Below are 15,821 nucleotides of genomic sequence, written 5' to 3'. Positions count from 1 at the left end.
GATAGGTCCAGGGATTAGGAATAGGTCCAGGGACTTGGAATAGGTCCAGGGATTAGGATGTGCGCATCTTTGGGGCGAGAGCAGACATTCTTCTGCCTTCCACACCTCACCTCTGAATTCTGAGTCTTGCAGTTGAATCCGTTTTGACTCTCGTTTAGCCAGAAATAAGAGTACCTAATAAACAGGCATTATTTACCCTTTAAATACTGCTCTTTATTATTCTCTAATAGTTCTATGTCTGTTGACCTCTGCTTCTCAATTAGAAGGCAGGTCCTTGAGGTCACTGACCAATTCTTGGAGGCAGTGTGGTTTAGGGTAAGAGCACACAGGTGTTACAGTCCAAGAAGCCTGGAACAAATTCACGTGCTACTCGAAAAGCCTGTGGCAGGAAAATTGCCTAATCGCTCTGAGCCTCAGTGTCTTCATAGGTGAGACTGGGAATCTTAATATTTTAAAATGCTGTTAATAAAGATTAACCGAGGTGACGCAACAGAAGTGACAGATCTGGTTCCGGGCACATGGTAAGCATGGCAGCCGCGAATATACTCCCTGAGTGTTCTTGCACAGAGCCTGGCACGTCCAGAGCAGGTGCCCAATAATACCCATTTGTATGTGACCGTGTTTCCGCTGCGAGTTCTGAGACCGTCCTCTTACAGTTTTGGATGTGAGCGGTGTACATGATGATGGCAGAGTGTGTATTCTGCTGTGTGAGGATTGATACAGATTTATGTACAAGGGGGATTTGAGATGCCTTAGAGACGCCAGCTGTGTTTTTACAGCCAGGGAGCTAAGGATGGGTCTTACTGTCTCACCATGGACCTACACTGTAACCTCAATATTGCCTCTTGGTCTGCAAAGCCTTTAATATTTACTCTCTGGCTTTTTAGGAGAAAGTTTGCCAACCTGAGCATTAGAGTAGTGGTTCTGAAACTTCAGAGCGCCCCAGAATCCCCTGGAGGTCTTATTAAAACACGGGTTGCTGGGTGGCCCCGCCTTTAGAGTTTCTGGTTCAGTAGGGTGCAGGATGGAGCCTGGGAATTTGCCAATCTGCTGAGTTCCCAGGTGACGCCGAAGCTGCTGGTCTTTGAGAATAGTACCACACGTGTGCATACACACACACGCTCTCACACACACGACTTTGAACGTTGGACTGAGCCAAAAGGGTATCAAGTATGTCCCTGTAGATACAACACAGTAGCAAGTATATTATCTTCACTCCCATTTTTCAAAACAGATGACCAGCCAGCCAGCTGTATTTTCTGGTACATCTTATGTACAGGTTTGCAGAAGCGCTTATTATAATGGTTTAATAACTTTATAACTTATTATAATGTTTGCTGAGAAGCAGTGTCTATGGTAATTTCCCCCCTCATGATAGACTGCTACTGACCTCTTAAAAACACCCAGTTTACATTTGTTCTAAAACTTTTCTTAGTCTAAAATTTCCCACGCTCTGTTTTAGTCCAGTGGTGTTTTCAGCTCCCCCAGTGGGAAGTTGAAGCGAACGGGGATTTTTAGCTGTTTGACATATCAGTGGGTGGAAAAATTCATCTTTCTCAAGAAGGAAGCAACGGAAGACTTTCATTTTCCCTTCTCTAGAATGACTCCATTTTAAAGACGTGGTGGGGCTTTTTCCTGAGAGAGGGAAATCTCTTCTTCACCCTTGATGTGAATGTCCTAGAGAAGTTTGTCACATCCTTGAAATGAGAAGTACAAAGAAAGAAATGCTAATCTTCCCGTAAACCCTTACCCATACAAAAGGAAATGAGAATTTAGTAATTTTGTGTGCGTGTGTGTGTGTATTTCTCCGTGTTATTTGTGATGCTAATTAGAATATGGCTATGAAATTAATACAGGGCTCAAAATTAATGCAGAGAATTGTCTCTATTATAGATATCTTACAATTAGGAGAGAGCAGTTTAAAAGAAATCTGTGAAATAGTTTGGGAAGTGACATTTCATCGTGCATTCGGAAGGTCCTATATCTGGCATGATTTTCCACCTGTTACATGAGAGAATAACTAAATCACGGTAATCCCCAGTGATTGGCATGAATCCAGTGGAACCGGTATTCCCCTTTGTTGTGGCATTGAAAATTGGTGCATGGAGTTTTTTAAAAGCAGTTTGGCAGTTCATATGAAGAAAAATACAAATCTTGATGCGGGAAGATGCACAGCAAGGCTCATTGCATTGTCATAGTGCCTTATCACAGAGAAAACCCGAAAGCCTCCTGTCACTGAATTAGGACCTACTACCTGAGGGAATTATGGTTCTGTAGCAACACAAAGAAAAATACCGATGATGGAATATCCAGCCTATAAAAACTCAGGATACGAAATGTCTGATACCATATCTGTGATCAAAAGGAATAGGAGATTATAACACACAATAAAGAAAAGAAAATGCTTCTGTATTGATGTTCATAAACTGGAGAGTGGAGGCATAATAACAGTAATAAAAACCTGACACTTGTGAAGTATTTGTTGTAGGGCAGGCACTATGCTAAATAAGTACTTTACTTAAATATACCCCTCCCGACAACTTTGTGACGTAGGTACTGTCCATAACTCCACTTACAGATGAGGTCACTGAGGTGCAGAGTAGTCATTTGCCTGGGGCTGTACAGCTAGCGATTAGAGCAGCTGAGATTCAAACCCAGACCTGCTTCCCCCCCCTCTGCTGTTGACCGTGGCACCGCTGTCTGTGAATGAGGGCCCGCAGTGGAGAAGGAGCAAGCAGTAATGCGGTGGGAATGTACCAGATATCTGGCTGAGCCCTATGATCCTTTGGAAAACCTCCAGGTGGTTTTGGTTGATCACGACTGGTGTGACCCAGTACATGAGAAGCTCAAAGGTGAGTCAAGTGACCTTAGGGGAAGTGTGTTTAAAAAAAAAATCCAAAAAGGTAGTTAACCCCCATTACTGAATTGTAGGAGCAGCATTTAAAGAGGAACCTCAGAGTCCTCAAGCTGAAAACCTCCTTGTAGGAGGACGTTGGAAGGTGCTGGTGCATCTTGGCTCGGGAGGGTAGGGAGAACGCATATCCGAAGGCGTTGTCTCGGATGAGGAAGTGAGATATTACATGTTCCTCTCTAGAGGGTACTTTCATGGGATCGGGCTTTGACTCAAACACGAGAGAGGAGCTGGCTGGGTGAGCTGGTCACTGGCGTGGCGCGCCTCTTTTCTAAGGAGGTTGTAGGGGCCATGGCGACATTGACTCTGAGACCTTCAGAGGCCGTCCACCTATAGGTCTCCGAGATGTTTGTGGGTTTGTGGCCTCTTCTCTTCGGGTTAAGAATAATGGTTGGAATTTAGGTGGGGAATTGTGGAATCCTGGTAGCAGTGATCAATGTATTAATCATGGAAGGATAGCTAATCAGAAGGAACGCTAGGATTTGTGACTTCAAGTCCCAAGTATTAACATGAATCATACCGAGGGTCACGGTATCTATTTGGGAGGGACTTTAAAAGCTCACCCAGGCTAGGGCTTTCTCACCTGGCATATGTAGGGTCTGCGGACAGGGGTCTGTGTCCCAAAATGTGTATGAAAAATTATGTGAAGATACCTTTTCCTTGCATCAAAACATTTTTCTGATTTTTGTTGGTGTCCGTCATCAACAGAAGATTAAAGAAACACTGATCTGGCTAAACCCTCACAGTTTACAGATGTGGGTATCATCACAGAGCCGATTCTCCGCCTTACTTACTATAAAACATTGACTGCATTATTCAGAGAGTATCCGAACCTGTTTCCTCATCTGTAAAATCTCCCAGAGTTGTAGGCGTGAAAGATTGTGTGTGTGTGTGTGTGTGTGTGTGTGTGTGTGTGTGTGTGTGTAAATATATGTATGTATGTGTGTATGTATGTATGTGTATCCACAATTTTTCCTACACAAATGGCAGCTATTACATGAGGCTTGGAGACCACTGATTTTTCAAGGCTGCTTGTTCCTGGGCATGAAGACTCTGGGGGACCTCGCCACACCACAGGAGTGGTCTTTCCTTCTGGTCCACTGGCTGTGCTATCAAAGAAGTGGGGTGGGGGGAGTCTGGGGAGCATCTGGAAGTAATGTGAGTTGTATCCTTCAGGGACGAGGAGGCAAGAATCAAGGGGAGGAAGGCTGAGAGCACTTTGCAGTGACCACATGCACTCTGTGTAGTGTGGCCGGTCAAGCCGCTTTGCCCACAGAGGGCGTCCGTGCAGTTCGGGGGCGTAACGTTTCCAGCAGCGACAGTCCACAGTCAGCAGACGTTGATTTGCCTCCGTGCTTTCTGGGCCAGGCCCCTGGGGACGCCAGGCTGAAGGGGCTCCTCGGCCGGAGCTCCTGCCTCCTCCTCTGCTTTGGTGGTAGAGCAGCCTGGGGATGGGAAGCAGCTCTTTGCATAAGGAGAGGCCGGGGTGAGTCAAGCAGCTGACTGCTTGGCTTTAATCTCTTGGACTGGATTCTGAAGCACAAGAGTCCTTTAGGCTTCATCTCCTCTGAGAAGCCTTTTCCATCCCCAGCCCCAGAAAATGGACTCTTCCTCATCGCAGGCTGTGTTTCTACCTCCGGCAGCATCGCCAGCGATGGGCTGTTCTTGCACGTTTATCGCCATCCTGCTACATTGTGCCTTGGCAGGTGCCAGGGTTTATCCGTCTTTGTCCCTTCCAGATTCGACGGTCTTGAATACGAGTCTTAATCATGTCACTGTACAGCCTTTTGGGACCCTCTGTTACTTCGGGTGCGGTCCTTCCTCTGACCCCCGCCGGATGCTCCCCGGGCTCCGGCCATCCCTGGCCCCCGAGCATCCCCCGTGTCGTTCCCTTTCTAGCTGCGCCCTCTGCACCGAACTGACGGGCATGTGAGTCTTTCTCTCTTGCAGAGGTTTGCTCCTTGAGGCAGGGGCTGTGGCTCATGAATCTTTAGTGTTCATTAGTGCTCGCTGCAGAATGGGCTTTCAGGGTGATTGGGTTGTTACCCTATCGTAACCAGAAAGTTCTCGACTGGTAGCGCGTATTCGGGAGCTACAGAATGAGTACATACAAGTGCATGTTGAGAGGTTTTCTGTACTCTGAGCCTGTAATCTAAAGTGACAGAAAGGACAGCATAAAAAAAAAGACCTCATCTAGTAGACTGGTCTCTGTTCTTCCCCCCTCCCCCTTTCCTCCCAAATGCACTTTTCTGCGGGCAGTGGGAGTTTTATATAGAGGCAGGGGGGCTGTGTGGAGTTCTTCACACAGACCTCTAACTCTCATTTTTTTGTCATTAATATAGGGCGGGATCAAAGAGTATGCAGTGATCTCAGACTAAAGTTTTCATATTTCAATAGCCAGCCCACACCTTGACCTTGACTCCATCGCGAGCTTCCCATGCTAGACATAACCAGACTAGATACATCCGTGATGACCTCCGTGAGGACTGGTAGTTGCCATAAGGTCAGCGGGGACGCCCCAGGAAAGAGTTAAAGGAAATGAGTTTTGAAAATAGAAAAGAGCACAGTATGTTGGAGACATGGCAAGTGATGAGGTTCCAAGAGGGAGGCCATCTTTCCCTCCCGTCTAGCTTGTCTTGAGCGTGGGCTCAGGGGTTATAAAGTAGGGAGGGTGTTCTCATCAAACTGGTTTTGGTTATAGGCACCTGTGTCTTGTCAGAGATAATTCGGGTAGGTACTCAGGTCCCAAGGTCTGTCTCCATCATGTCAGCCTGTCCAGGAGAGACTGGTGGGGAGACAGAATATAATATCCTCCACAGGCACACAGAGCCAGAGTAATCTACCCGTTGTAGCTGACACCTGAGTTTAATTTATTTATTCTAGATGTTGTTTTCGGATTATAAAGATTATGTGAGCTTTGTTTAGAAAAATTCAGAGAAGCAGTAGAACAGGGGCTCCTGGCTGACTCAGTGAGGGGAGTACGCGACTCTTGATCGCAGGGTTGTGAGTTCGAGCCCCACGTTGGGTGCGACGAGTACTTCCAAATAAAATCAAAAAGGAAAGAAGAAAAGCAGTAGCACAAAGGCATGGTCGTGGGCAGGTCCCGCTTCCCAGGTGACAGGCTGGGGTGTGCTCCTGGTCTGCAGCCCCGGGCTGGGCGTGTCCGCTCCCACGGATGCTCCCGGGGCCGTGAGACGCCCACCTGGAAAGGGTCCAGTGTCACATAGACCGCGCTGGTGGTTGAATGCTCGCTGTGTTTACCACCACTTAGCATTTTGATGCCTTTTCCTTTCAGACTCCTCTACATTCTAACTTTTTACAAAGTGGACACTAAATGTGCAGTTTTGTATCCTACCTTTTTTTTTTTTTTTTTTAAACGTATCCTGACCATGTTCCTACTCCATGATTTCAAAAACCTCCATAGGACTCCACTTTGGAGAGACCGTTCTTTAACCGTTTCCACATTGTCGGAGCGCTGGGCGGTCTCCGTTCTCATTCTCTGCAGATTCTTCTGTACACACATCTCTTGGTCACCTGGATTGTTTCCGTAGAATAGATTTCTGAAGTGGGGTTATTGGATGGCAGAACTGCTGTGGGCTGTCGATACAGATTACCAGATGGTGAACTGAGCGGCTCTCATCTGGGACGACTCTGGAAATAAAGCTCTAAAAACGGTTTTCTCCCACGGGATGGATGGTCACAGGGCAGAGATCCTGTTGGAAGCAGGGGCCGTCTTTGATCCTCTCGGGAAACCGTTGTTCTCCCGGGAGCTGCGTGCTCCACGTCAGATGCGAAAGCAGGCGAGGCGTAGGGTCGCCCGCGTGCGGGGAAATGGTGTCCTTGATGTGCAGATTATCCTGACATTAAAATTGTGGCCCACGGGTGACTGTCAATCGCCATGCAATCCAGGGAGTGTCTTTGTAAAGCCGCCACTGCGGAGAAACATACGTCTCTTCCTAAATGCACCCTTGGCGGAGCTGTCTGCGTGGGTGGTTGGGATGTGTGGTGTCAGACGGGGTTGACCGGAGCGGCTGGCGGTCTGGCCAGGAGCAGGGGCTCGGATGGGCCGAGTCAGGGTGACCTGCCCACCACCGTTGCTCTCTGGTTGTGGCCCTTGGTGTTTGGGTTACCGGCACGTGTGCTCGGCTGGCGGACTGTGACACTTCCGTCAGCCTAGAGCCGAGAGTGGTGGCTGCGTGGCGAGCAGATGGGAGAACGCTGGAGGACTGGGTGTCAGGAAACCTGAGCTCTTGCTCCAACGCCGCTCCAGATCTGCTGCGTCACCTTGAGCAAGTCGGCACCCTCTCGGAGCTTTGCGCTCCTGTCTGTAAAGAGAGGCTTCTGGGCCGGGGCCCATTTCAACTGAAAAGACCTAGTGGTGGGCATGGATGGCCCTGGGGAGGAGGGCCTGTGCTGCCCTGTGATGGTTTTGAGGGTTGAGCGCCGCGTGCAGGCCGGGGCTTTCCACCTGAGAAAGCGTTCACAGCCTCTGAACACACGAGGCTCCACGCCGCTCCCTGGGGTCGACTACCTTCCTCTTTCTTCCCTGTTTGGAAATTGCCACCTGACCTTGGAGCCCCAGTTCAGATGTCGGCTTCTTGGCGTCTCTGAATCCTCAGCACCTGGCACGGCACGGGCCATCGGCGGCGTGGATTAGCGTGTCCTTCCCTAGAGACACATGCCAGCTACCACGTGCGCCCTCGTCGTCGTCGTGTCCCGCCCCAGCACATGGTCCCACCCCTGTGGCAGGCTTGGGGGTAACGAGTGAAATACATGAGGTGGAAGTAAGGGTTGGTTGAAGGTGAGTTGGCTCTGGACCCCTGCTGTCCTTTGGCAGTGCTGGGCCCCCGGCTTGCTTCCTCGCTGTGCTTGGCCCTTTGTGGAATAACCCAGGGTTAATAAACAGGCTGCCTTTGTGCTGTTAGGGTCCAACTGTTTGGGCTTCCACTGTATGCTCGGGGCCTTCTCCTTGGTACCAGGGTTTTTGAAAATAACAGAACCAAGTAAACTGAAAAGCACACAACAAAACGCTGTCCTCACTTCTAAATTCAGAACGTACGTGTGCTTACTGGCTTCATAATAGACTTTTCTGTGAGACTGTCTCATTTCATCCCTTTACTTGGGTTGGTGGAAAGTGTGACTTCGGGGCAGTGGGATGTGGGAAACGGAAGGGCTGTGGGGTTAGAATTGAGAAAGAAACAGAGTCTTGTCCTGCCGTGGTCTCAGGGACTTGGAGCCTCCTTTTCCTAAGTCCCTCTCACATGAAGGATTTGGGGTTCTGGATCATTAATACGAACCAGAGTTTAAGGTATATTTGAACATCGGGGGAGGCAAGAGAGCGAGCTCTTTTTAGAAAAACAGCTTTCACAATTTCGTAAATAAAAGCTGATAGACCGGTTTGGGTTCCTTCCAGAAACTTTATTCCCAAGCTATTTATTTTGGGTTCCTATTTTAAGTTTGTTTTCGGCAAAAGAAAAATAAAGGCGCTCAACTACTTTCTGTTCTCTAGTAGGAAAATCTCAGAACTTTGGGCGATCTGGACCAGTGGGTCAATCAGTTAATCTGTATTTATGGAGGGTTTACTGTGCTCACAGTGGGGCACCACACTGCTGTTTCAGGAAGACACAGAGAGATACAGGGCTACGGTCTTTCTCAAGAAGCTACCAATTTGTTTGCAAGGAGAGAAATTTGTGTTAAAAACCCCAGTGAGGGGCGCCTGGGTGGCTCAGTCGGTTGAGCATCTGACTTCAGCTCAGGTCATGATCTCGCGGTTTGTGAGTTCGAGCCCCGCGTCAGGCTCTGTGCTGACAGCTCAGAGCCTGGAGCCTACTTCGGATTCTGTGTCTCCCTGTCTCTCTCTGCCCCTCCCCTGCTCATGCTCTGTCTCTCTCTGTCTCAAAAATAAATAAAAACATTAAAAAATAAATAATAATAAAAAAAAAACCCAGTGAGATCAGCGTGAAGAGGGTCCCACTGACCTAAGTTGGGACAGTTTGAGCATCAGAAATAATGACTGCAGTGGAACAGAACACTTGAGACGTGTGAGATCATGGTGATGATGATGGACCAAACACTTCATTGATGATGATTGGGGTTGCTGGAAGCAGCAGGTTATTTTGACGATTTGTAAGGGAAAGAATGTTTTAAGACATAACCTGTACGAGGCAGTCGATTGAGAAGCCCCAAGGCAGGGATGACAGGAGGCTCGTCGTTCTTCCTGGTGCTGCAGCGTGAAGCCTTGCTGTCTGTCCTGCATCGGGTTGGCTGACGACCAGTGAAGATAAGGCAGGTTCCTCTTTCCCCCCGGTGTCTGACCATGGGAGGCAGCCCGCAGAGTGGGCAGAGGGTGGATTTGACCCCTGCCCCACCTCTTACCAATCGTACCGTCTTGGGCGAATCGAATCGTATCACCCCGCTGAGTTCCACCCCATTCAGAAGGTAACAGGGATGATAATGTTAACACCTCAGAGTGTTACCAAGTTAAGTTGAACAAAGACTTTAAAGGCCACCTGGTAGGCATTAACTGAAGGTGAATCCCCTCACCCCATGAGTGCGCCATGAGTGTTCACTTAGAGCGGCACAGGTACCATTTTGAGGGGCTCCCCCCTGGCTCCCAGGGCGACTTAGGTCTCTGCGTTTCTGTTTTCTCCCACCCAGTGGAGTGACCTCAGCACCAGACGTCTGCTGTGGCTGTTGCTCCCTTCCAAAACCACACTGGAATTGCCCATGTCTTGACCACCAACTTTTGAAATAGTTCTAAAAGAGCATGCGGTTGGAAAGGAACTGCCCTTCGCTCTTAACCGCATGTGCCAGAATCACAACTAGAGTGAACTACGAGGTATAACTGATCCATCTCTGAAATGGAATTTTAAAAATCAAAAACTTGAGCATGTGGTTTTGGCAAGGCAAGCCTTCTCCATCAGTGACACAGACACCAGTGCACAGAACCCTGGACCCCCCGAAACAAGCTGGTTTGAACTCTGGCTCGGCCACTTGCTGACTCTGTTTTCCAGGACAACTTATTTGATCTCTTTGAGCCCCGATTTCTTTTCACCATGATGAGAAAAAATGCATATGTCTTACAAAGTTGTCGTGAGGAGTGGAAAAACATAAACTGTGCATCATATGAATGACATCTGCTATTGCTGACTACCAGTCAGTGCTGTTGGGTGGGGGCCGATGTCAGCCACACTCTTCTTGGATTCTCCCCTTACCCTTGTGAGTATCGCACAGCAGATCTCTGACCTTCCTGTGGCTGAGACATTGGGTCATTTACTCACTGGAGTCACGTATGTGCTCCTTCCATGCCACGGAAGGCATGGGCCTAGAACCCAGATCTGAGGGCTCTTCCTGCTCTGCCACACATTCTTCAGGACCCATCTGTGTGTTTTTCTGTCTTGTTTGCTGAGTATAGTCTCAGAAATGCATTTAATTTATCCAGAACTCTCAAGTCCTTTTCTGAAATGTCAAAGGAAAAAATAAAAATAAAAACAAGGAAAAAGGGCTTAAACAGTGAAATTAATTTTCTCTTCTGTTTGGTAGACTCATGTCGGAAGCCCCTGAGGCCACCACTGGGGGTCCAGGGCATAGCGCCTCCCTGGTAAGGTGGGCGGGCACACCATTCAGGGGTCATGGGAATCTGGCTCAGGGTCAGGGGCGACCCATCACAGACAAATGTTCCCCTTGCTTGCCATGGTTTTCAGGCCCAGGTATTGGCATTGGCTGGCAGTGGTTTTCTTTACCCGAGGAAGAATCTGGGGGCTTTCCCTCCCGGTCATCGTGCTTGTCCTTTGGGATCCGTTGCCAGCACGACGGGGCGTTGTCAGGACGGCAAAGTGATTTCTGTTCCTGGTGCATCTTGACTTGTCTCAGGTTTTTGTCCTGCTGATGTGTTCAGTTTTATTCACAACTAAGAAGAGGCTGCTGAGGACGGGGATGGAGAGGTTGCCGTATTAACCACGCATCTCACCTTGCTGCCCGTAGCTCACGTGGAAAATGAAGAGCAGTACACCCAGGCTCTGGAGAAGTTCGGTGGCAACTGTGTGTGCAGAGACGACCCGGACTTAGGAAGTGCATTCCTGAAGTTCTCAGTGTTCACAAAGGAGTTGACGGCACTTTTCAAAAACCTGGTAAGTGTCCACATACACGTGCAGCTTGTGGGCCACGTGCGACATGCCTGCCGTGGCTTTATTTTTCTATTTTACTTTTTAAAAATTTGTCTTTAAAGTTTAGTTTTGAGAGAGAGAGAGAGTGTGTGTGTGTGTGTGTGTGTGTGTGTGTGTGTGTAAGCAGGGGAAGGGCAGAGAGAGATGGGGACACAGAATCCAAAGCAGGCTCCAGGCTCCAAGCTGTCAGCACAGAGTCCGACGTGGGGCTCAAACTCACGAGCCCTGAGATCGTGACCTGAGCCGAAGTCAGATGCTCAAGCGACTGAGCCACCCAGGTGCCCCTGCCGTTACTTTAGATGGAAAGGTAGCTCGGTAGAGGATAGTTAAGGTTTGTTTGATGAACAGGAATAAATTTCATAGCTCATGTGGTACCTAAAGGAATTGTATTTTCCATCACATTAGGTCACTTTGGAATACATTTTAGAATTGCAATTTTCATGGTCACACGGCTTTTTAAATTCAAGTCAGCCTTTTAAATATGCACAGCTGTGGGACGAAATGGATAAAAGCATTCATCTTCTTAAGGGCCTCTGACTTCAATTTTTAAGTTTCTAAACTATGTAGAATAGTCCTGTTTCTGGTAATTATGGTAGGCATTTAAACTTAACAATATTTAACAAATATGTTTCAGGCCTGTCTTACACAGCAAGGTAACCTATAATCAAAGCACAGAAATTGCTATGAATATTTAAAGGCCTTTTAAGCTCCCAAATGCAGAGCCTAAAAAAAGTCACTTCTTAAGTACGTGGAAACACGGAATAGGCACTTCTTGCCTGTGGTAGGTGCCGGGGAGTCGGGGTGAATGGGGTTCTTTCTTGGGCTTGGCAACTCTGTGCCTTCCCTTGTGGGAACAGAGTCCCGAACACGTGGACGGCCCGAGAGGGTGTTTGTGACCTGCCGCCTGGTCTCTTCCACAAGGGGAATGTACACCAGGATGGTCCCCACATCTCTTTCCTGTTTCGCTCCCCCAAGGTCATGGGTGACCAGAGCGGGTCAGGGTCGCCAACAGCAGTGCCTTTCTCATTTCTCCCGTCCGCACGCGAATTACAAGCGAAGAAAGTAGCTCATCGTTCTTGGAGTGGTGATGATGGCGGGTTTGTACGTCTGGCTGGAGGAGGTGGCAGGAAGGGAACATTGTATATGAGCTAACAAGGGAGAGGGGAAGGAACCAGGTCCTTAAGGCTCTGTCTTCACTTGTAAAATATTTCAGTTAGGAATGGTAGCACTAAAAAGCCACTACTGTACTTGAGTTTTTTACTCACGTTAATTTGCAATCTCGTGGGGTTTTATCAAGTTGGTCACTCATTTCTTCATGCTCCAAACAGGCTGGCAGCCAGCACCTCGAACAGGGAGCTCCAGCCCCCCATCGGCCTGCTCCCTGGACCCCGGCAGACATGCTTATTAGGTTCTCACCACTGAGTCAGATTGGAGCTTTTTTTTTTAAACTGGAGAAGGGGCACCTGGGTGGCTTAGTTCATTAAGCACCCGACAATCGATTTCAGCACAGGTCATGATCTGAAACTCAGAACTCTGATCTGAAACATCAGGAACTCGTGTTCACGAGTTAGAGCCCTGCATGGGGCTCCTTGCTGACCATGCAGAGCTTGCTTGGGATTCGCTCCCCTTCTCCCCCTGCCCCTCCCCGGCTTTGTCTCTCTTTCTCAAAATAAATAAATAGACATCAAAAAAAATTTAAAACTGGAGAAACTGAATGGTCCCAGGGAAGACCTGTGGGGGTCTTCTTGTGACACAGGCCGCCTGCAGCCCACTCTCCCAGCGCCCCTGTGGGTCTGCCCCTTCCCTGCTCTGAGCGCCTCGCTCTTGAGTAGGAGCGAATGGCCTCCAGAATGAAAGACCAAAATAAGCAGAAGAAAGGACTTAGAGGAAACGGGCAGCGTGAAGGGCAGAAGAGAACTTTAAAGAGACTACATTTAATGCCTCAGAGAGATCAGGGTAGACCTTGTGTCAGAGGGAAGGGGCCGGGATGCAGCTTATCGTTGAAGGACAGAGACGGTTGCTGTGAGAAAATGTAAAAGCAAAAATCCAGTGAGAAGGTTGGAATAGAGGCCTCTCAGAAAACAGATCAAAAATAAAGCAAAACAAAAACATGGAAAATAAAAGACGAGATGAGGATTAATCCTCAGTGGACAGGTGCCTCAGAGAGAATGGAAAACAGGAGGGTGTCGTGAGCATAACAAGGTGTGGCTGGTCTCCAGATCGAAGGCCGGCCAGTGCCCGGAACAGTGAGGGAAGAGGACCCACCGCAGGTGACCGGTCTTAACACTTCAGAAGGCACATGGTGGATTAAGAACCAGTGGTGTCGGGGGCACCTGGGTGGCTCAGTGGGCTCGGCGTCCAGCCCTTGATCTCGGCCCAGGTCATGATCTCATGAGTTCGAGCCCCGTGTCGGGCTCTGTGCTGACAGCAAGGAGCCTGCTTGGGATGCTCTCCCTCCCTCTCTGCCACTTGTGTGCGCTCTCTCTCTCTCTCTCTCTCAAAATAAACATTAAAAAAATCAGCGGTATTGGACATCTCAGCAGGAACACTGGAATTTGTAAGGCACGGAGCAAGGCCACCAATATCCTGAGGAGCACGATTCTAACCTGGAATCCCAGCAGCTGCGCACGGGGGTAGAAGCAGAGACACTTTCAGACATGCAAGGCTCAAAAAGTGTGGCGCCAGTGCGTCATTTCTCTGGAACTCCTGAAGGACGTGCTTTAGCAAAATGAAGAGGGAAGCCAAGAAAGAGGAAGATGTGTGAGTCAGGAAACAGGATCCAGCCGGGAGGGAGGCGGTGACAGGGACCCCAGGAGGACGGCAGAGGGAACGCCAGCAGGGCCTCGAGCAGGGGCCTCCCCCTCACCCAGGCAGCTCCTCTTTATCTTCATCCGGCTCATCTCTACAGCTGGCTTTTCTCTGCTCTGAAATGGGAGAGGACGATGGATTTGGAGTTGGGTGTGTTCGTTTTGTTTTGTTAGAGAAAACGGGACCGAGAATACCATACCCGGTTTTGTGTGTGGAATTTGCCGGTTGCTTTATTCGTCTTAACTTACTTCATCTCTACAACAACCCCGTCGAGCGAGTCCGTGTTCCCCCTGCTCTGTAGGTTATATGACTGAGGCATGCGGTTGGAAAGGAACTGCCCTTCGCTGTTAACCGCATGTGCCAGAATCACAACTAGAGCGAACTACGAGGTATCACTGATCCATCTCTGAATGGAATTTTAGAAATAACAAACTTGGGCACGTGGTTTTGGCGAGGCAAGCCTTCTCCATCAGTGACACAGACACCAGTGCGCTTAAATAAAACCGCCCCTTCTTTTCCTGATTTTCTGCAAAACCGAGGGCAGGGCAGGGCCCGGACCTTGCGGACTGCTGCCCCGCCCACCACCCCACGGCTTTGCCGCCTCGAGCACTGTGGGAGTCCCGGCAGGGCCCCCGCTTTCTGCAGTAAGTTGTCAGTGGCCATCGTTAATGAGCACCCATGGGGCAGTAACCCTGGCGTGAGGCGTTAAGGGGACACTTGTTCCTGCTGGTTCCTTCCGTTCCTGACGGCTGTGGGAGACGGCTTGTGTTACCTTCATCTGATTGGCTTACCGGGTCTGTAGTGATGACGCGACAGAGTTGGGATTCAAATCCAGGTCTTAAAACTCCAAATCCAGGGGCACCTGGGTGGCTCGGTCAGTTAAGCGTCCAACTCGATTTCAGCTCAGGTTGCCACCTCACGGTTCGTGGGTTCAAGCCCCGTGTCAGACTCTGTGCTGATCGGATTCTGTTTCGTTTTCTCTCTCTCTCAAACAAAACAAAACAAAAAAACAAACACAGCTCCAAATCCATACTGTGTCCACTGTGGCATTTAAGGAAATTGAGCCTTCTTGTCAGCTGTTCTGGAGAGGAAAGGATCGAACAGGAGGGATGGCAGTGTGGGGAAAGCGTAGAGGGAAACGCAGGTCAGGCTGAGTGGCAGTGGCCATGAGGCAGCCGGGTGGCCTTGGTTTCCTCATTGTAACACAAGGGTGGGAAAACCAGGCCTGCCTCAGGGCCAGCACCAAGAGGAAAGGAGTAAGCGGGATAGGTTTTTTGTAAATTAAGCCCAGCACACAGTGACATCGTAGTGTCGTTCTGAGGCGCTAACTTCAGTTCTGCTCATAGGAGCTTCCTGTTAGCGCAAGACTGTGTGCGTTCCTTTAGTCTCAGCTTTTACTTCATGGAGTTAGGGTGGTTGATCCTGTTTCTGGCAAAGATCAGAGAGAGAGGGAGAATGTCTTATTGGTACCAAAATTAGCTTTAGCATCACCAGGGCTGATTTTCCAGGCCGGTGGTGACGGCAAAGCTGCCCGGCCACCAGAGCACCAAGAGGCCGCTTCTAAGAAGCTGTTGCTGAGAGCGAGCTGATTACAGGAAAATTCTCCTTTTTTGGTATTTTGTATACCATTCTTATTCCTATTTTTGGTCACATCTGTCCTATCTCTTATTTTTACAGCCTTGCTCTTACTTTCTCTCAGGCATTTAAAAACATTTCAGTTTTGGGTGGCTGAGATTGTCAATTCTCCCCTTGTCCGGACAGAAGAATTACCACCTACCTGCTTTGTGGCGTGAAAGGATGTTTATAAAGCCGTTGGAACATCTCCAAAGAAAGGCCAACTTAATATAAAGTGAGATCTTGTTACTAAGGGGTGAGATTCTCACCTTCAGAGAGCCTCTGAATTTTCTCTGTAGTTAATGCAGAAAAGGGGAGAAACA

At 48.9% G+C, this 15,821-nt stretch overlaps 1 protein-coding gene across 4 annotated transcripts in view; it reads left to right on the top strand.

Annotated features, from left to right (window-relative positions):
- ASAP2 (ArfGAP with SH3 domain, ankyrin repeat and PH domain 2) overlaps window positions 1-15,821 on the top strand; it is a 171,365-nt gene that overhangs the window by 69,626 nt on the left and 85,918 nt on the right. For all 4 annotated transcript variants that reach the window (XM_042933708.1, XM_042933707.1, XM_042933706.1 and 1 more), the window contains exon 3: window positions 10,895-11,040. In XM_042933708.1, the coding sequence (XP_042789642.1) occupies window positions 10,895-11,040 (146 nt within the window). The remainder of the gene's footprint in view (window positions 1-10,894; window positions 11,041-15,821) is intronic.

This window comes from Panthera leo, chromosome A3 (assembly GCF_018350215.1).
Source record: "Panthera leo isolate Ple1 chromosome A3, P.leo_Ple1_pat1.1, whole genome shotgun sequence".
Lineage (NCBI taxonomy): Eukaryota > Metazoa > Chordata > Mammalia > Carnivora > Felidae > Panthera > Panthera leo.
This window is presented reverse-complemented; position numbering and strand designations above follow the sequence as displayed.